The 20,458-nt window shown below is 40.2% G+C and overlaps 1 protein-coding gene across 12 annotated transcripts in view; it reads left to right on the top strand.

Moving 5' to 3' along the window:
* Positions 1-20,458, top strand: part of Swap70 (switching B cell complex subunit SWAP70) — a 74,541-nt gene that overhangs the window by 22,658 nt on the left and 31,425 nt on the right. For 11 of the 12 annotated variants that reach the window (XM_063251929.1, XM_063251928.1, XM_063251926.1 and 8 more), the window contains exon 3: positions 18,638-18,811. In XM_063251929.1, the coding sequence (XP_063107999.1) occupies positions 18,638-18,811 (174 nt within the window). Of the gene's footprint in view, positions 1-187; positions 273-18,637; positions 18,812-20,458 lie in introns of all 12 variants that reach the window. The other variant, XM_063251930.1, reaches the window with a different exon arrangement.

Raw genomic sequence — 20,458 nt, 5'->3', positions numbered from 1 at the left:
TTCCTTAGCTCTATCTGTGTTCACCCTGCTCAGCACAGCTGAGCTCACTGTTGTCTAACTGTAGTTTAGATCCATTGGGAAGTTTCTTTCCTCCTTTCTAAGTATCGAGTGCTAGAATTACTGTGTATGCCAATATGCTTGGTGTTGGTGATACTTGTTTTTGATACAGACTCTCTCTGTGTTGCAGACTGACTTGAACTCACTGTGTAGCTCAGGCTCACCGCAGACTCAGCAATGCTGTTGCCTCAGCCTCCTGAGTGCTGGGATTACAGGTGTGTACTAGCACACCTGTGTATTTTTACATTGAAAGTAAAATACCTTTAAAAAACCAATTTTCACAACTATGTATATATTTTTTTGTGATTTCTTCAATTTTTATTGTTATTTGTATGTGTGTAAATTAAAAAGTTTTAAAAGTATCTTTTCTGTAATACTGGGAAAGTGAAATTTAGTGAATTTATTTAATTAAATTTAGCTTAACTTTTTTTTGTGTGTGTGTGACAGGATCTCAGTATGTAGTGCAGGCTGGCCTTTCTGGCCATGAACTCACAATAATTCTCTTGCCTCAGCCTCCTGAGTTCTGGGATTACAGGTGTGCCTAACCATACCCGGCTAGTGATTTTTTTTTTTTTTTTTTTTTTTTGGTACTGGGAATCAAACTCAGGATTTTGCACTTGCCAGGCAGATACTGTGTGGCTGAGCTATATCCCCAGTCCTAGTTTTTTTTTTTTTTAATGAAAGCAATGTATTGTGATTAACATTTTAATAATAATTTAATTTAGTTATTTGGAAACTACTATAACAAAATGTTGGTCAGGACTTCTTTTCTTCCTTCCTGCTTGCTTGCTCTCTCTCTCTCTCTCTCTCTCCTCTTCATCTTTCTTTCTTTCTTTCTTTCTTTCTTTCTTTCTTTCTTTCTTTCTTTCCTCTCCTCTCTTCTCCTCCTCTCCCCTCCCCTCCCTCCCCTCCCCTCCCCTCCCCTGCCCTCCCCTCCCCTCCCCTCCCCTCCCCTCTCCTCCCCTTTCCTCTCCTCTGTTATGATAATTGAGTCCAGGGCGTTTTCATTCACTGTGTGATACTCTGTATCACCAACCAGTTTTTATTTTTTATTTTGAAACAGAGTCTTGCTACATTGCACAGTTTGGGTACAAACTTATGACCCTTAGGTTTCAGCCTCTCTGAGTGCTAGAATTATAGGTGCCATCTCACCTGGCTCAGGGTTCTTTATAAAAATCACAGGAGGGGAAAAAGAGAAAAAGAATCATAAGAGGCTACATTTTTCAGAAAATTTGCAGCAAAGATCAGTATCACATCAGTATTGAACACATCAATACTGTGTTCATTTGTATGGTAGTTTTTCTTTTCTTTGAGACAGGGTCTTACTGTGTAGTTCATTGTGGCCTTGAACTCACTGTAGCCCACACTAGTGGTACATACCTCTAATCCTAGCACTCAGAAGCTGAGGCAGGGTCAGGTTAAAGATTAGCCTCATAGTGCCTGCCTGGCAAGCTCGAGATCTTGAGTTTGATTCCTGATACAAAAAAAGGAGGAGGAGGAGGAGGAGGTGGTAGAGGAGGAGGAAGCAGCATTTGAGGAAGAAGGATCACCAGGATTTTGATTCAAGGCCAGTCTGCACTACAAACCAAAACAAAAAGGAGAAAGAATACACACACACACACACACACACACACACACACACACCTCAAACAAAAAGCAAACTATGTTGAACTAGTGATGATCCTTCTGCCTTGCCTCCCACCCTAGAGTACTCTTTGTGTCTATATCTGTTATTCCTCATCAGCCTCACAGTACAGTTTCCCAATTTGTATGCGTGCTGTTTTATATGTTAATAAACGCTTTTTGTTTTGTTTTGCGTTTTGAGACAGGGTTTCTCCATGTCATTCAGGCAGGTGTTGAACTCACTGTGTAGCTCATGGTGATCCTGCTGCCTCAGTCTCCCAAGTGTTGGGATTACAGGTGTGAGCCACCATGCTTTTTAAAAATATTCCCTGCCAGAGACATTACAGTTACTTTAAATGTGCTTTTCCCCCTTGTTTCATGTATATATTTTTAATTTGGCACATAAAATTATATAAATTTAGGTGTATAAAGTGATATTTTGAAATGAGTGTACACTGTGGGATGGCCAGATCAAGGTAATGTGTGCGTTACCTCACATACTTACCATTTATTTGTAGTGAGAATACTTAAAAGCTACTCTTAGCAATTTAAGTACATGTGTACTACATTATATTAACTGTAATCACCATGTTGTATGGCCATGCTTTGTTATGAAAAACAGGTAAGCTACATGTAGTAAAGTGTAAAGTTTAACCAAACTCACACAAGCTCCATAATGTATGATTCTGTTTGTGTGAGATGTCCCAAATAGGCAAAGGTAAAGCCATAAAAAGGCGACTAGAGGTTACTGGGGGCTTTGGGAGGTTGAAATGCTGAGTAGCTGGCCTGGACTTTCTTTTGGGGATGATAAAAATGTTTTTGATAGTGGTGATGGTTGTGAAGTTTTAAAGATGTCTATTAGATCCTATCAAATTGTACCCTTTACAAGGGTGATTTTTTTGTTTGTTTGTTTTTGAGATGGTCTCACTACACAGTTCAGGCTGGCCTTGAGCTCACTTCGTAGCCCAGGCTGGTCTCGAATTTGCAATGATCCTCCTGCCTCAGCCTCCAGAGTACTGGGATTACAGGCGTGCGCCATCACGCCTGGCAACAAAGGTGAATTTTATGACATGAGAATCGTATTTCAGTAAAGTGATTTATCAAATCAGACTTGATGGTGCAATGCCTTTCATCTTAGCACTGGGGAGGCTGAGGCAGGAGGATTGCTATAGGTTCAAGGCTAGCGTGGGCTGTGTAGTGAGACCTTGTCTCAAAAAACTGGAAAAAAGAAAGAAACCCTAAAAAATGATTTATCAAACTGTACAGAAACTGATTTGTGAGGTCGCAAAACTTCTCAGTATGATGCTGGACTATTTTCTGGAAGGTTTTTGCTGCTGCTGTTTGGTTCTTTATTAGGTAGCTCATTGTGATCTGTAGTTGTAAGTAAATATGTCTTATATTCAGCAATCATCTGCTATGTGTGTGTGTTTAATCTTCAAAAATCATAGACAGTAAGCAGGATTATCTGTTACTAAAATATTGCAGAGCACGCTGCGAAATTCTCAAGAATCTGGAAATTGCTTTGTTTTTGATACTAGAATTTGCATGTTCCCAGGCAGTGGAGAACGGTCTCTGGCTTTGCATCCTGAAGTACTGTATTCTGCTCCTTCATTTTCTTCCCCTTGGTTTAACAGTTTTTTAAACCTCTTGAGCTTTATGTTTTAAAATGTTCGTTGAGTATCTTGATATTTTAAAGGTTTGTTTATGGGGGAGAAAATACAGCAGAATCCAAAAAGTCCAGACTGAGCCACTGAATGTAGAGAAAAATGATTCACGGTGTGAGTGAGGACTTGGGGACACATTGGGCCCTTGTCTGTCCCCGAAGAGCCACCTGGAGTGGGATTTTTGCCAGCTGTACAATCCAAGTAAAGCAGCCAAGATTTCCCTGGTGTGGGTTTAAACAGCATGGATTAGTGCTTTTTTGAAATTTGGTTGAAAAAAATCATAAAGAGATTGTTACTAGTTTTGCAAGCAAAATATGAAACACTGATTAAGCAGTCTTTATCCTGCCTCAGTCAGTCCCCTTGCTCATCCTCTGAGGTGGCCCTGGCGTTACCTGCGTCTGACTCCACCCAGATGGAACCTACCGAGGTCCACCTAATAAGGGCTAGGTAGTATCAACCTAAACCACTTAACTTCTCCAGCAGCATTCTTTATCTCTTCCGGGGCTAATGACCTCTTTCAGAATGACTCTGTCCCCCACCCCCCAGTTATTTGCAGACATACGGGAAGTATTGATGCAAGGTGAATGTAGCGCTGCTTTAGAAACATTCTGGTAATGTTAGACTGTCTCAAGTGTTTTAAGATGGGCCTTTTCTGTTAGTGTCCAGTGTTTCTGAGTGTCTGTCAGTTTTTCTCCAGGTTGTTTTAGGGCTCTTTTGCCTTTGCCTGGGTGTCCCCTTGCTCCTGTGTCTCCTTTCTACTGCTTTTTGGCAGCAAGACTGTGCCTGGATTATCTGATAGGGACAATTAAAGAAAGTCAAGAATAATTTTTACTCTTTAGTCCCAATAACTGCATCAAAAACAGGGCCTCCTTCAGCATGTGTATGAGGCTAATTCCTTTGTGAGGTTTAGAAGTCAATTAGGCTTGTTGGTTCAGATCTCTGTTAGCTCTTGTCTTAGTTACTTTTGTGTCATTGCTGAGACAAACTACCCAACACCCAAAGTTAAGGAAGGAAAGGTTTATTTAGCTCACAGTTTGTAGAGGTTTTAGTCCCTGATCAGCTGGCTCCAAGTAGGGTGATACGCTGCAGGGGGTCAAAGAGTCATGATGGCAGAAGACAGCAAAAGCAGCAAAAGTAAAAAGCAGGAAACCTCTTTCTGCCTCTTTGTCTGATCCAGACTGCTGGGATTATGGCGGGCTGATCCAGTCAGTGGACTGATCCAGCAGTCGCCCAGCTTTCATCCCAGCATTGCACTATGAGTGAGTCACAAGCTCTAGATTCAGCTGCCTCCAGAAAAAGCCCCCGTAACTGCCTGAGGTTTAGGGGGACATCTAGAACCAGACCAGAGCAGTTCTTTTCACTAATTCTGCATAGTAAGGCTTGGTGTGAAGTATATGGTTAAAACCAGTAACTATTCAAATTAAAATTTTGGTTTTTTTGGACCAGGGATCAAACTCATGACCTCGCACTTGCCAGACGGGTGCTTATGCCACTGAGCTAAATCCCCAGCCCCTTTCTAGTTTTGTTGTTTTTTGAAGCATATGTGCACGCAGGAGAAAAACATTTCAGGTCATTGTATTGTCTCCTCTGCATTGTTTTTCTCATCTTCATGTTTGCTTTTTTCCCTTTTGTGTGTATACATTCTCAACATGCTTGCTGCTCATGTGACAGTTACATGTCTTGTGTAAAATGTGGTTTCAAGTTCCTTCTGATAGTTGGATGAGTACCCCACAGCTTTAAAACTTTATTTGCAAAGAACACAAAGAATTAGACTCCTTCAGAATAAAAGACCCACTCAAAGAATGAGTAACTGAAATGAACAGACCCTTTTCAGAAGAAGTGAAAAACACATGAAAATACATGAAAAAAAAAGGTCAGCCTCACTGGTCATCAGAGAAATGGAAGTTAAAACCATACTGAGATTCTGTCGTACTCCATAAAGAATGTCGTCATCAAGAAATCAAATGATAACATGCTAGAGGGGTTGGAGGACAAAAGAAACCGCTCTACACTGTTGGTGGGAGTATAGACTAGTGCAGCCATTATGGAAATCAGTATGGAGATTTTGCAAAAATTTCAAAGTAGAAATTCTATTCAACCCTGCTGTTCCCCTGCTAGGTATCTTCCCCAAAGAATTAAAGACAGACATCATATTATAGTGATCCACATGTACTCATGTTTATAGCAGCATAATTCATAAAAGATAAAACTCAGAAGCAGCCTGTATGTCCAGCAGATGAAAAGATAAAGAAAATGTGATATTTATGCACAAAGGGGTACTGCTGTGCTGTAAAGAAGGATAAATCTGAGTTATTTGTAGGAAAATGGGTATACATTGAATCCATAATGGTGAGTGACATAAATCAGGCACATTACACAGAATTTACGTTGTTTCTTTTATATGAAAAACCCAAAGAAGCAGGATGTGGTGGTACATGTCTATAATCCCAGCCCTTGAAGCTGAAGCAGGAGGATTATTGCAAGTTTAAGATCAACCTGGGCTACAAAGTGAGCTCAAAGCCAGCCTGAACTGCATAGCAAGATCCTATCTTAAAAAACAAAACAAGAAAAACTCCCCAAAACCTCAAAGTTTAAATAAATCAAAGAGCAAAATAAAATATAGGGAATAGGAAATCGGGAGATAGGTCTTTGGCAAATGGGAAGAGGACAAGAGATATTGGGAGAGGGGAAGGAGAGATAAAAAGAGTTAAGCTATGTCATGTACATGTATCAGCTCCACATGATGAGTGTGTTCATTGTGCACTGCAAACATTTTTAAAGTACATGTGAAAACACACTGCAGTATAAGCCGAGAGTGGAGGAAGGAGCTAACAACCGACACTAAATACAAAGTGGTATCATGCTAATGCACTCAGACCTGTGCTTTTACAATTTTTTTTTTTGTCTTTTTCATTTTTATCGGTATCAGGGATCGAACTCACAACTGCACACTTGCAAGGCAGCACTTATGCCACTGAGCTAAATCCCCAGCCCCTACAATTTATTTCTTACAGCTCTTTACCCTGTGCTATTTTATCTTTCATACTAGGTTTTTTTTTTTTTTTTTTTTTTTTTTAATGAGTCTTGCTGTGTTACCCAGATTGGCCTTGAACTTGTGAACTTCCTGCCTCAGCTTTCTGAACAGCTAGAATTACAGATACGCACCAACTGCAACCTGTTGAAAGTTACAGTTTTAATCTAGCACAATAATTTATACTCTACATTTTCATAATATTTGTGAAGCAGTAGACGATTATACATTTCTTTTCTTTTTTATTTTTGAGATAGGGTCTTGCTATATAGTTCAGACTGGCCATGAACTCACTGTGTAGCCCAGACTTGCCTCAAACTCATGGCAATCCTCCTGCCTCAGCCTCCTGAATACTGGGAGGATTATACATTTCTGTGTCAATAAAAGGGCTTTGAGCTTGTCGTGGTGGCACAAGCCTGTAATCCCTGCCCTAAGGAGGCTGAGGCAGAAGGATCACTGTGAGTTCGAGGCCAGCCTGAACTGCATAGTGAGACCGGTCTCAAAAAACACAAAACAAACAAATAAAAAATGGAGACTGAACAACTTAGTGACTTACAAGATCTTATTTCAAAATGAGAAAATGAATAAAAGGGCTGAGACTATAGCTCAGTGTAGAGGCTCTAGGTTCACTCCCCAATACTGCAGAAAGAGTCCTACAGTTTAAAGAAACAGTGCTTTAAAAATTTACAGCTTCTTTGACATATGACTCACACACCATATAATTGACTTGTTTAGCACAAACTATAATTTAGTGGCTTTTAGTATAGTCCCTGTTTTGTGTGAAGTCTCACCATAGTCCGTTTTAGAAGATTTGCACCCCTACTTCACCCCAAACCCTGCGTCCATTTGCAGTGTTCTCCCTCACTGTTCTGTGCAAGCACAGCTCTACTTTCTGTCTATGGAGTTGCCTAACTGGACACTTAATATTAACAGAGTCATGTGATGTGCAGCGTTTTGTGTCTGGCTTCTTCAACTCAGTGTATTTTCAGGGTTCATCCGTGTAGTCGCATGTGACAGTGCTTCCTTTTTACGGCCAAGTATTCTGTTACAGATGTGCCACTTTTGGTCCACACAGTCAGTCATTGGTGGACATTGGGGTTGCTCACGTGCTTTGTCTTTGTCTCTGTTCCTCAGATTACCCAGGCTCTTCCTGCCTTACAGCTTTCAGATGTGGCGCTCCCTCTGCCTTGGTCTCCTCTATCTAGGAAATGCAGCCAGTTTTTGTTCATCCCCGGGTTTTGGCATGGTTGTCACTTCCTCAGGGCACCTGCCCTTCCTGGGGCTAAGCACAGTGTTACGTGTTCTCACGTGTTCTCACAGCATCCTGAGCTTTTCCTCTGTGGCACTTACATGGTGGTTTGCAACTTGGACACTGCTGGGTCTTGCTGTATTGTTTGGTGTCCAATTAAGCATGTTGTCCACTGTCAGCACAAGACTGGTGCCTCGTAAACCCTCACAAGTGGTTCAGTGAGTGAACAAGCAAACAAACCCTGCATGCTAGGCAGAAGTGAATAAACTATGGCCCTCTATTTCAAGGAATCCATGATTTAGTGTGAGCCATAGTAATATAGGACTTGGGCTCTGGAAAGAGTTTGGGGTTAGGAATGTAGGTATCCTATATAAGAGCCTTCTCATTTTCCCTTCTTCATTGTTTTGGGTCTTATACTTTCTCAAAATTGCCCTTCCATGTACCCTTGCTACATGCCTCCCTCCCCTCCTGGGTCAGTGTTAGCTGAATGGTTATCAATGTTAGCTAAATGATTATATGTAATGCTGTTGGTCGATTGTAGTTTGACTCACGTTGTAACAACATTGTGACTTCGCTGTATAAAGCACCCCTGACAAACCACTTTTGGGACTCCTTTTGTCTCTCAGAAGTTATTTCTCAGTAATCTTTCTTACCTTTAACCTCTACCACTCTTTAGAATTCATTCTTCGGTGTCAGGGGATGTGAATGAACTCAGTACATGTGATACCTGGCAGGTTGGGAGTTAAATTTCCCCTATGTCAATAGTACATTCTACAGGTATGGGCTCAGGGTTGTATTTCTTTTTCTTTCTTGCTTGCTTTTTTGTTTTTGAATAGATAGCTTAAACATTCTTTGAATTCTCTCAACCTGTTTATTTTAGGATCAGACTCCTGTTCTTTACTTTCTCAATTAAGCTAATATGTGGACTTTCATTATTCTTGAGGAATTTTGGGTGTAATGAGTTTGATAGAGAAAGAAACTAAATTTAGCCAAAAGAATGCTGATAGGGATCACTTGGGTCACTTTGGCTAAGGTCTAGCTGGGGAAGTCTTCTTAAAAGTACAAGTGTTTGTTATGATTTGTCTTCTTTCTACCTTTTATTTCTTTTATCCTACCTCACTTCCGTTTGTCATATTTGCTCTTGTTCCTTGTGTTTTTGGTGTCATATCCAAGAAATCATTGACGTTACAGTTTCTAGAAGTTTTCTCTCTTCATTTTCCTTTTTCAGAGTGTTCTACTTTTTGTTATAGAGGTCTTCTTTCACTTTCTTGGTCAGGTTAATACGTAAGTATTTTATTTTTGTTGATATTATTGTGAAGGTATTATTTTTCTAATTTCCTTGAGTTTATTGCTTAATAGGAATACTATTGATTTTTGTTTTTTGACTTTGTGTTCTATTATACTACTGAATTTGGTTATAAATTCTAGGAATCTGGGTAGAAGCTTTTTGGTCTTCTGTGTAGAGGATTAAATCATCTGCAAATAATGATAACTTCTTCCTTTTCTGTGCATGTCCATTTCATTTCTTTGTCTTGCCTAATTGCTCTGGCAATCTGTCATTGTTTCGTTTTTTGTTGTTTGGTTTTGGACAGTCTTGCTATGCAGTTCAGGCTGACCTTGAACCACTGGTCCTCCAGCCTTGGCCTCCCAAGGGCTGAGATCACAGGTGTATGCCACTACAAGATTGGGCTAAGTTTATTCTTTTTTTTTTTTTTATATGAAGAGTAGAATATATTTATTGAGAGAAAGAAAGCTTCTGTGTGAGGAGAGGTAGAAGGGGGTCCTGAGCGGGTTGCCCTGCTAAGTTTATTCTTTATGTTTATTTTTTTTATTCTTTCAGAGAACCAACTCTTTGTTTTATTGATTCTTTGTGGTGCTAGTCTCCATTTCATTAATTTCTGTTCTGATCTATATAATTTCCTTACTTATATTTGTCTTGGATTTGGATTGTTCTTTTTTTTTATGACCTCGAGGTGCATCATCAAGTTATTTGTTTGAACTCACTCCATTTTTCTGATGTGGGGATTCATAGCTTTAATCTTCCCTCTTAGCATTACTTTTATTGTGTCCCATGTTTCAGCATGTTGTACCGCATCATCATGTGATTCTAGGAACTGATTCCTTCTGTGACCCACTGAGTATTCAAGAGGGTATTTTATAATTTTTGTGGTTTCTTTTATCCTTGATTTCTAGTTTCAGTGCATTATGTTCTAATAATATGAACTTGATAATTTGTTATTATGAGTTTCTTCTGCTTCCATATCAATTATAGTATTGTTTCTCTAGTTTTGTGAGGAATGCCATTGGTATTTTGATTGGAATTATATTAAATCTGTATATCAATTTTTTTCAAATCCATCTTATTCAAGGATAAAAAGAAAAAAAAAGAAGGGAAAAAACAACAAAATTTCAAAGCACATCAATCAGGAGGCAACAATGGTGCATGCATTGTGCATTGTCATCCCCCAATCATTCACCAGAGCACAAGACATCTGCATTTGTAACTGTTTTGGAAGTATGACTGTTTTGGTACTATTGGCTCTGCCTGTCCAGGAACAGGGGATATTTTTTCATTAATTCTAGTCAATCTTAGATTAGTCTTGTTTGCATCCTGTAACAGCTATGGAGTACATTTTTCCTGTTCTTTGCTATCGTGTTGTTTTTAAGGTATCTGAATAACTGGTGTCTGATAACAAGGGTCTTCTACTTTCAATGTTCTGTCCTTATATTGTTTGCTTCTACTACCCTTATGTTCAATGTAAGTTTTAGTCTTCTGGGTTTTCTTTAGAACCTTTTCATGAACTCTAATTCTTTGCTAAGTGGGTCATTTATGTTTTATGTAATTTTGTGTAGCTCAGCTTTTCATTAGCATCTTTTGTAAATTCCCTGGTTTTATCCCATCCACTATCTGTTTGTTTATATCTTATTTATTTATTTGGCAGGGTTTTACTCTGTAGTTCAGGAAGATCCTGAAATCACTGTGTAGGCCACGCTGGCCTTGAACTCATGTTGATTCTTCTGCCTCAGCCTCTTGAGAGCTGGGATTTCAGGCATGTGCCACCATGCCTGGCTGATGATATGTTTTCTGAGCAATTTATTCATTTACTTCTTAATTCCTCCGTTAACCTTTGGAATATTTCAGATGTGGCTTTTGCTTTCCTCCCCATCTGTGCCCCGTGGATTGATTTTGGGAGTTGGGGTTGGGGAGGCCTTCTTTTGCTTTGTGTTTTCCTGTGTCTTTTTTGTTTGTTTTTGATTGTTTTGTTTTGTGCTGATGTTTGCAAGCACCTGTAGTAGAAAGAGTGTATCATTAGTTGGGAGATCTCTAATTAGTGTCTGCCTTTCGGAGATGCACCGTGGGGGTGGCTAATTATAGTCTTTTGTCTCTGTCCCAAGATGCAGCTGCTTCCATTAGTTTGGGAATGGAGAATGCAGTGTAACTAGTCCAGCATCCAGTTCTCTGAAAATGGGAATGGGGCACAGTGTTGTTAATAACACAAAGGTAGTCCAGACATGGGCATAATGAGGAAACCTATTGACAGCAGCAATGACAGTGTGCCACCCTGGCAGTAGCAAGTACATCAGCAGCAATAATATTGTCTAAGAGAAACTGATACTGACAAACCATAAGAATGAGTTTGTACCACAGACTTACAGAGTAAACACTAAGAGAAATCATATACTGACATAGAGTAAGTACCTACTTAATGTAACAACTTTACCTCTATTTACAATAGTATGGAATTCAACAGTAGTAACAGTTAACTATCTAAAGATTAATAAGCTTAAGGGTTACACTGGTAAATATGTGTGAAATGGAACAGGAGAATGAAAGAAAAATTTAAACAATGAAAGATGAGAGAAAAGTGAGACAAAGGATTCTTTTGGAGTAGTAGGATATTAATGAATAAATAACAGAAAAAGAAGAATAGGAAAGCCACCCCTTCACTCCACGCCGGCTGGAGTGAGGTGCCCCGAGTGGGGTGCCCCGCGCTCATTTCCCGCGGCTTCATGTCCTTGGTCTTTGGCGCCACCTTCTACCCTTCTTACTTCGGCTCCTAATGAGGCTGGAGGAGTACAGTGAGTGACTTCTAACCCGCGTGGTGGCCTGGCCGCAGGAACAGGCCCTTTACCCCCCACCTGGTGACTCCCCCTGTGGTGCCATGACAAATAGGGCCCAGGCGTTAGGCAGAGCCAGGTTCAAATACTGCCGTGTCCAGCTTCGGGATCGCAGACCAGCTGCTCACCCGCTCAGGCCCTTAGCGTTTCATTGATAAATACCAGTGCCTGTACCATCAAAAATAAAACTGGAGCCCCTTGAGAGTCTCAAAAAACAAAACAAAACAACAAAAAAAGGAAAGAAAAAATAAAAGAAGAAAAAAAAGCATTGAGAGAATAAAAAAAAATTAAAAGGAAAAGAGAGAAAAAAAGAAGGAAAAGAAAAAAAATTCCCTGAACCTCAATAAACCAGTGAAGAAAAAGAGGCAAAAGAAGAGAAAAATGAGTTCAAAATAGTTTAGAATGCCTGGGTTCCTTTTAAGTTCTGTCATGATTTTCTCTGCCTGGCTTTATGAGCTGTGGATTTGTGAGGTGCACTCACAGACTGTTCCAGCACCCCCACTGTTTTACCACAGGTTGTGGCAAGCGTCCAAGCCAAGCCCCGACCTTGCTCCTGCTGGTAGATGGGAAAGCACATCAAACCTGAGCTCTGTGCTGGCTGAGGCAGTCTGCACCCTCTTGGTGACTATCTTCCAGGGCTGTCTCTCATCTAGTCACTGTGGGAAGGTTGTATGGGAACCCCGGCGTGAAGGTATTATCAGAGTCTGTCTTAAGTAATCACCTCCTTCCTGAAATAGTCTGTGGTTAAGCAATTTCTGGCAATATGGTGGGCACTGCACTAGTTTCCCTGTCCAGCTGTTGCTCGCCATGTGGAAGGAGTTACTTCAGAGCAAAACCACATTCTGCTTTTGCAGTTGACAGTAGCCACGGGCTCCTCCTGAGGCCTCCTTCTCTGACCTGGTTCACCACGTTGCCCTGAGCACCCAGCCCTGGAGGGTTACTTTGTGTCTGCATAGGCAGGTTCCCCTTCCTGGGAGTTGGGGTAAACTTCCAGGTTGCTTTGTGCTTTTCTCTGTCCCATGGTCTATTTCTCCAGCTTCTGGTAGCTTCTGATTTTCTCTTCAGTACTTTTCTGATTTCTTGGGATCTACTCTTTTGTTTTGCATTGTCTTTGCCACATTGTTATTTTCCAAACACTGGGTTCTGGCTTCAGAGGAAGCTGAATTTTGCTGCTGATCACTACTCTGGCATTTTTTTTCTCCCTCAACTAACTTTTGAGTGTTCATTTTCTTTTTCGATTCGGCTACTTCCTTGATTATCTTGACAGCTTTATCTAAATGTATGCTAATGTTTATATCTAAAGTATAGGGCTTTTGGAAGGTGATTGATGTTATATTCATTAATGGATTAAATCCATTCATTCATGAAACTTCTGAAACCACGAACCAAAATAGACCTTTCCTCTTTCAGTTGTGGGTGTCAGGTACTTTGAGTGACAAGAAAGCTGAGAAATAAAATGTCTAATCACAGCTTCAATTTGAAGATGTTTGTAACTGAATACTGTATCTTTTCTTCTCCCTTGTTGTGTGAAGACCTTGAACTAGGTACCTAGTCCTGAAAACCTCACCTGTTTTGTCTTCATGTCTTCTGTCTCTTCCGATCAATAGACCCCGCTGAGGTCTTGGATGCGTTTCGCCTGGTGGCACTGCAGAATCTTCTGATCCTTTTTTTTCCCTTCTGCGCTGTCCTTCTTACTGAAATGTACCTTATATAGTTCTATCAGTATAATTTTCTTGAAATAGCTAATCATCACTCTATTCACAATTTTTTCTGGTTTTCTCTCGTATTTAGAATAAAGTCAGTTGCCAAGCAGAGCATAAATCTGATCTTAGCTTGCCTCTAGTTCTTGGCTTACTGTTTTCCTGTGTTCATGTCCGACCAGCCTGGCTCCTCACTGTTTCCAAGTGTAGGCTGCCACTACCACCATGCCTTTTTCATGTCATTTCCTCTGCTGTTTCTTGAAGTGCCTTTCCTTGTATTTGCCATTGTATTTTAAGGTCCACTTCACATGCTATCTTTTCCACACAGTACTAGCCTGGGCTGCACATGACCTTCTTGTTTTCTGTACCCCAGCTGTTGTTTCCCTGTAGCCTGTGCCTTCAAATTATTAACTACCCTGTGCTATTTGGTCCTTGTTCATTTTTCTAGCTATACTTAGCTGTTTCTCTGCAGGAATCCTGACTCATCACACAATCCACATAGAATTGCTTCTTGTTCCTCAAAGACTAAGCTTTTGTGCACACGTCATTTCCCCTGTGTGGCATATCTTCCACTTAGTGTGTTTCAGGGTTTGGGTAGCGCTGGTGGGAACAGCCTTTGAAACTAGTTCTGCATAGATAGCCTCCATCACTTAGTCTCAGTCTGCTGAGTTCCACAGGCAGTTTGGTGAGTGAAGAGAGTTGGAATTTGAACTTCCATTGACTCTGGCTTTTATGTTTTATCAGCCATGTGAACTTGGTAAAACTACTCAAAGTTTTCCAGACCTTTTCTTATTACTCTATAGAATACAATCAGTATTTAACCTTATAGGACTAATGCAAAGTTTGAGTGAGACACTGTGTATAAATGCCTAGCATATAGTAAGTCTCAGTAAATAGTGTTAGGGCCAAGTGAATGATGGATGTATAAAGGGGCTGCCGGGGCTTTTCTTTCGTGGAATCAGTTGTGGGAATGGGCCAGACTGAAGGTGCTGAAAGCAGAGCATGGAGGATATCTTCCTGTGCCAGGGCGACTGTTTTGCTGCCCACAGATTCTAGTTAGAGTTCAAGAAAAACATCCTCCTGCAGCCAGCTAGTGATTTGTCTCTTAGGGTGCACCTAGCACTTGGTTTGCAGCTCCCCAGCGTGTCGCTCAGTTTGCCCTGCTCCCTACTCTTGCCTCCTCTAGGACTCTTTCCATGCTGTCTCAGAACATGGCTTTCAAAGTGCAGATTGCTACTGCGTCCAGCTCAACATTCAGGATAAAGGCTTGACTCCTTCAACACGGACAGGCTTTTCATGTTCTTCATCTACTTTCTTACCTCATCTCCTGTTATAGCCCATGTAGTGGACATTTGCCATTTTTGGTCAGCTCAGCTTTCAAATTCTTTTTATATTGGGAAATTCCAGTCTTGATGGGGAACAGGACCTGTCTCACAGTGAGAAACTGAAAAGTCCATATCCTCATTTTCCCTGCCCCATTGGCATCTAGAACACAGGATGTGACCCAAGCTCTTCAAGACTCACTGCCATGAGTGGCTTCACAGTGGTGGCATCCTCAGTGTCCTGGTAGCGGCTCCCATCAGACTGTTCTGCGAGTGCACTTAGCCGCACTTCCGGCCTTCACTGTAATTGGGTATTGACCTATTTTCTGGGCCTTGATTTTCCAGTCATTTAGATCCATGTGGTTGGTGATGTGTTGTTTTTCCAATAAATGTCTTTTCCATTTGGAGGTACCCATGGTGGTTTCGATTCCTTGTACTTGACTGTGCCACCCTCCAGTATCAAGTGCCCCATTCCCATCTTTCTGTAAGTTCTCCGAAGTGACTATAGCTGTTTCCACCATTAGGCTTTCTCATTGTCTTTACTGTCTCGAACACACTGGGTCCCATTCTTAATCTTTTTGACTGTTTAAAAATATTATGTATTAGTGCCTATTAATTTCATGAAATAATTGAGTTTCATTATAGTGGTTTTTAAAATTTATTTTTTTGTTTTATTTTTACTTAGTTGTTTTTTGAAGACAAAGTTTTGTTATGCAGTTCAGATTGGCCTTGAACTCACCGTGATCCTCCTGCCTCAGCCTCCTGAGGCTGGGATTACAAGCATACATACCACCATGCTTGGTGGGTTTCAGTGTAGTACTTTTATATGTGTGTGTTACCTATTGTGGTTGGAGCTCTTCTCTTGTACCCCTTCAGACACCCCTCTCCCTCATTGCTTTCTTCTTTTCCAATAACAGTGCCCTTCACTTTAATGCTTTTTTAAAAGAAATGTCATATATTTGGGGGAATATGTGCTACTTGTCTGAGTCTGGCTTATTTTGTTTAGCATGCTTACTAGGTCCGTTTTCCTACACATGACATAATTTCATTCTTTGTGAGTAATTCTCATTGTGTGTATATGCCACATTTTCTTATCCATTCATCCATTGTTTCCATATCTCAGCTATTGTGAATTGTACCTCAATAAACACAGGCATGCAGGTATCCTGGACTTTACTTCCTTTGGGTGTATGTCAAGGAGTGGGATAGCTGAGTCATGTGGTAGTTCTGTTTTTAGTTTTTTTTGAGGAAACATCCACAATAGTTGTACTAATGTACCTTCCCACCTGCAGTGTGGAAGGATTTACTATTTTTATATTTTTGATGATTTTTTTTAATAGTTTTGTTTTACATTTTTCTAATGGCTAAAGATGTTGAACATTTTTCATATACTTACTGGACATCTGCACTTCCTTTTTTTTTTTTTTTTTTTTTTTTTTTTTGGTATTGAGAATTGAACTCAGGACCTTGCACTGGCCAAGCAGGCACTTATACTGCTGAGCTATATCCCTGGCCCATCTGTACTCCTTTTGTCTGTCTGTTTAATTCATTTGCCCATTTATTGACTGGGCTATTTTTTGTTTTGTTTTGTTTTTCTTTAGCTCTTTGTATGTTCCAGATGTTACCCTTTATTGGAAGAGTGGCTGGGGAAGATTTTCTCTCATTTGTAGATGAATTTGTAGATGATCTCATTGCTGCATCGGTTGTTTCCTTGCCATGCAGAAACTTTAATTTTTCAAAAAAAATTTTTTTTTTTTTTACTTTTTGAGACAGGGTCTCACTGTACAGTCCAGGCTGGCCTTGAGCTCACTTTGGTTTTGGTTTTGGTTTTGGCTGGTTTTGAACTCATAATGATCCTCCTGCCTCAGCCTCCCAAGTGCTGGGATTACAGCTGCGTGCCACTATGCCCAGCAAGGAACTTTAATTTGATCTAGTCCTGTTTGTTGATTTTTGCTGTTATTTCCTGTGCTGTTGAGTCCAGTTTAGGAAATGTTGCCTGTGCCTGTGAGCTCAGTTATTTCTCCCGTTTTCTTGTAGCATTTCCAAGGTTTGGCGTTTTACTCCTGCATCTTTCATTCATTTTAAGTTGAGTTTTTGTGGGGCTGGGGATTTAGCTCAGCGGCATAAGCGCCTGCCTTGCAAGCAAGCAGTCGTGAGTTTGATCCCTGGTACCGATAAAAACGAAAAAGACAAAAAAAAAAAAATTGAGTTTTTGTGCAGTATGAGAGATACTAATCCAGTTTCAGTCTTCTCCATATGAGTACTCAGTGTGCTCAGCAAATGTCTTTTGTTCAATGTATGGTTTTGGTCCTTTTGTCCAAAATCGGTGGCTATGGTTGCAGGGGTCTGTTGCTGTGTCCCTGCTTATCCAATTGGTCTGTGTATCTATTTTTGTGCCAGTCCCAGGGTGTTTCTGTTCTGTGGCTTGAAGTCTTATTTGAAACTGGGTATTGTAATACTTCCAGTCTTGCCCATTTTTCTCAAGATTGCTTTGGCATTCTTTCTGGGTCTTCTGTGTTTCTATAAGAATTTTAAGTTTGCTTTTTTCTAATTCTGTGAAGAATGTCATTGGAATTTTGATGAGGATTGCATTGAATTTGTAGGTCATCTCCAGTTAATATGTCCATTTTAATAATATTAATTCTTTGCATCTTCTACTGGGATTTTTTTCCTCCAATTTTGTGTGTGTGTGTGTGTGTGTCTGATGTTTTGCTGGATTTATCAGTTCTAAAAATTTTTTGATGGAATCTTTAGGGACTTCTAACTATAGGATCATATCGTCTGCAAATAAGGATAATTTGACTTTTTACTTCCCTAGTTGAATCGCTTTTCTTTTTTTCTATCTAATTGCTCCAGCTAGAATTTCAACTAGTGTATTAAACAGGAGTGGTGCAAGTAGATATTTTTGTCTTGTTCTTGATTTTAAAGAAATACTTTCAGATACTGTTCCTGACTCGTGTGTGTGTGTGTGTGTGTGTGTGTGTGTGTGTGTGTGTGTTTTTCCTTTTTACCGGTTCCAGGGATCGAACTCACGACTGCCTGCTTGCAAGGCAGGCGGTTATGCCGCTGAGCTAAATCCCCAGCCCCCTGTTCCTGACTCTTGAAAGTTGTTTAGGGTTTAGCTCTGTTGCCATGCCATTCTTTCTGTAAATGTTCATCCATATCTTAAGATTTGATTAGCCCCTCAGTGTTCCTACAGAATCGTCTGCTTATCTCTGTTATAATACTCGTCACACGATCCTATACTGTGTCTCTCTGAAAATAAGACCTAACTGGAGAATAATCAGCCTTGAATACTAGAGATCAAAAATACCAGCCCCAGCCATGCATGGTGGTGCATACCTGTAATCTCAGCATTCAGGAGGCTGAGGCAGGAGGATTATTATGAGTTCAAGGCTAACCTGTACCACATGTCAAGACCTTGTCTTGACAAAAAAAGAGTAGATACTGAACAAATGAATGGCAAAACTGTCTTTTTAGAATTTCAGCGAAATAGTTTTCCTTGAAGAAGGTATCTTCTTTGACCATATTGTACAGGTGAGGCAAAGACATTTGTAGTGTACACTGCTCCATCTGGGAACCAGCATTGGTAGGCCCTTTGGGAAGATACCGTGTGCTCATGAAAAAGTAGCTATTTGACAGGTCAGTGTCTGGCCAGTTACAAATGTGGACCAATGCTGCATCAGTGTCAGGCTAATACAATGTTCTTAGTTGTGTGCTGAAGTGCAGCACCAGAGCAAACGGGGTTTGGCTGTTGGTTAATTGGATTGACTCATGTGGCAGCCTGAAGACTTCTTCTGCTTCTATTTTACTTGGCTTATCTACTTCTTGTTTTGGGTTGATTCATTGGAGTTTTTCTCATTCTTTTTTAGGTCCAAGACAACTTTGACAAGATTGAATTCAATAGGATGTGTTGGACCCTTTGTGTCAAAAAAAATCTCACGAAGAGTCCTCTGCTCATTGTAGAAGAAGATGCATTTAAAATATGGGTTATTTTCAACTTTTTATCTGAGGACAAGTACCCATTAATTATTGTGCCGGAAGAGGTAAGGCATGGCTCTAGAGAGTTTGTCACATGATCATATTGGCAACGAATAGAACTGGCTGGACCGTTTGTGCTGATTCAGTGTAGATGTGGCAGGAGATCCTTGTCTGGTGTTTTTGGGTAAGAGACAAAGCAGCCTGAATCTAGAAAAGCCCCACACTTGATTTGTGCAGCGGGAGCCCACTTCTCTAAATTGATTTGATTATAAACAAATCCATTTTCATGTCCTAAGAGCTTTATTTATTATGAGTCACAAACCATAAAAACTGACCTAGCTGTAGTAGCACACATCTGTAATCTTAGCACTCTGACAGATGAGGCAGGTGAATTCCAAGTTTGAGCCCAACCTGGGCAAGTTGGTGAGACTGTGTCTCAGAATGAAATACAAAAAAGGCTAAGGAGGTAGCTCAGTGCAAAAACCCTGGTTTAATCCCCAGTATTGAAGGAAAAAAATGGCAGAATCATGCAGCCAACACATAAAATCCAGAATGTTCTCAAGGCTGTTTAATGGGGTCAATACCATTTTTGTTTTAGAGTGTAGAGTGGTGAACTTTTACTGGACTTTTAAAAGTACACACACACACAAAAAATAAGTAGATGAAAAGTGAGAACCGTTTGTTTTGTTCTGGGTATTTTCTTTAAGATCCCAAAGAGGGAAAAAGTAGAAGGTTTCTGTGCAGTCTTACTGCCCTAAATTGTTACACTTGTAACTCCTTCTCATTACAGTGTAAAATTTGGAAAAGAGTAATAATGTAAAAAATTAAAATCAGTTGTAGTTTTCCCACTTAAAAAAGTCATCTGAAACCCCTTAACCTTGGACAGACTATTTAAACTCTCCAGTTTTAATTTCCTTGCCTATGAAGTAAGGCTAATCATAGTGTTTGTACTAAGAGTTGTGAGGTTCTTCATTTAAAAGGACTTGGTCCCGTGATTGGTTGTAATATATGCACTCAGTACGTGTGTGGACTCCTCTAACACTTGTACTGCATACATGTTTGCATACTGCTCTGCGTATTTCCTTAAGAAATGTCCCGCCGTGGATTTCTGAATCCTAGGAAATGTACATTTAAGATATTAAATGAGCAAGGCACAGTTGCCTTTCAGAAAGGCTGTACCAGTTCATTCATCTGACAGAAGTGATTGTGGGTGCCTACTTTTCCTGTCCTGCCAGTATGGAGTCTGGTGACTATGTTAGTGGAACAGCTGAAATCTGTTTAAAGATGTACACTTTAATATTTTATTTAAAATCATCCAACATTTATTGGCTGCCAGCAATAAATGAGGCACCAAGGGGATGTCTTCAAGGAAATTACTGTGTACTGAGGAAAAATAGAAGTTAGGTGTAACGTAAAGCAAAACAGACCACCTGTTCTAAGAGAGATGCAGATTGTTTCCAGCATAGGAAGTAAGGGAGCAGAGAATTCTTTTAAAGAGGAGCACTACAATGTAGTTAAAAGAAAATTCTTAAACTTTTAAGTCACCAGGTGCCAGGCAGTAAATATTTGAGACTTTGTGGGCTTTCAGGGCCGTGCTGTCTGTCAGAAATACACAGCTGGCAGTGTGTGGAAACGGTCACAGACAGTATATAACTGTGTCTCAGTAGAGCTTTCATTGATAGATGCTGAAATTTGAATTTAATGTAATTTTC

The sequence above is a fragment of the Cavia porcellus genome, unplaced genomic scaffold (genome assembly GCF_034190915.1).
Source record: "Cavia porcellus strain 051 isolate PalLab524CR breed Dunkin Hartley unplaced genomic scaffold, mCavPor4.1 scaffold_6, whole genome shotgun sequence".
In the NCBI taxonomy this organism is placed as follows: domain Eukaryota; kingdom Metazoa; phylum Chordata; class Mammalia; order Rodentia; family Caviidae; genus Cavia; species Cavia porcellus.
The sequence above is the reverse complement of the archived record's forward strand: the minus strand, read 5'-3'. Positions and strand labels throughout refer to the sequence as shown.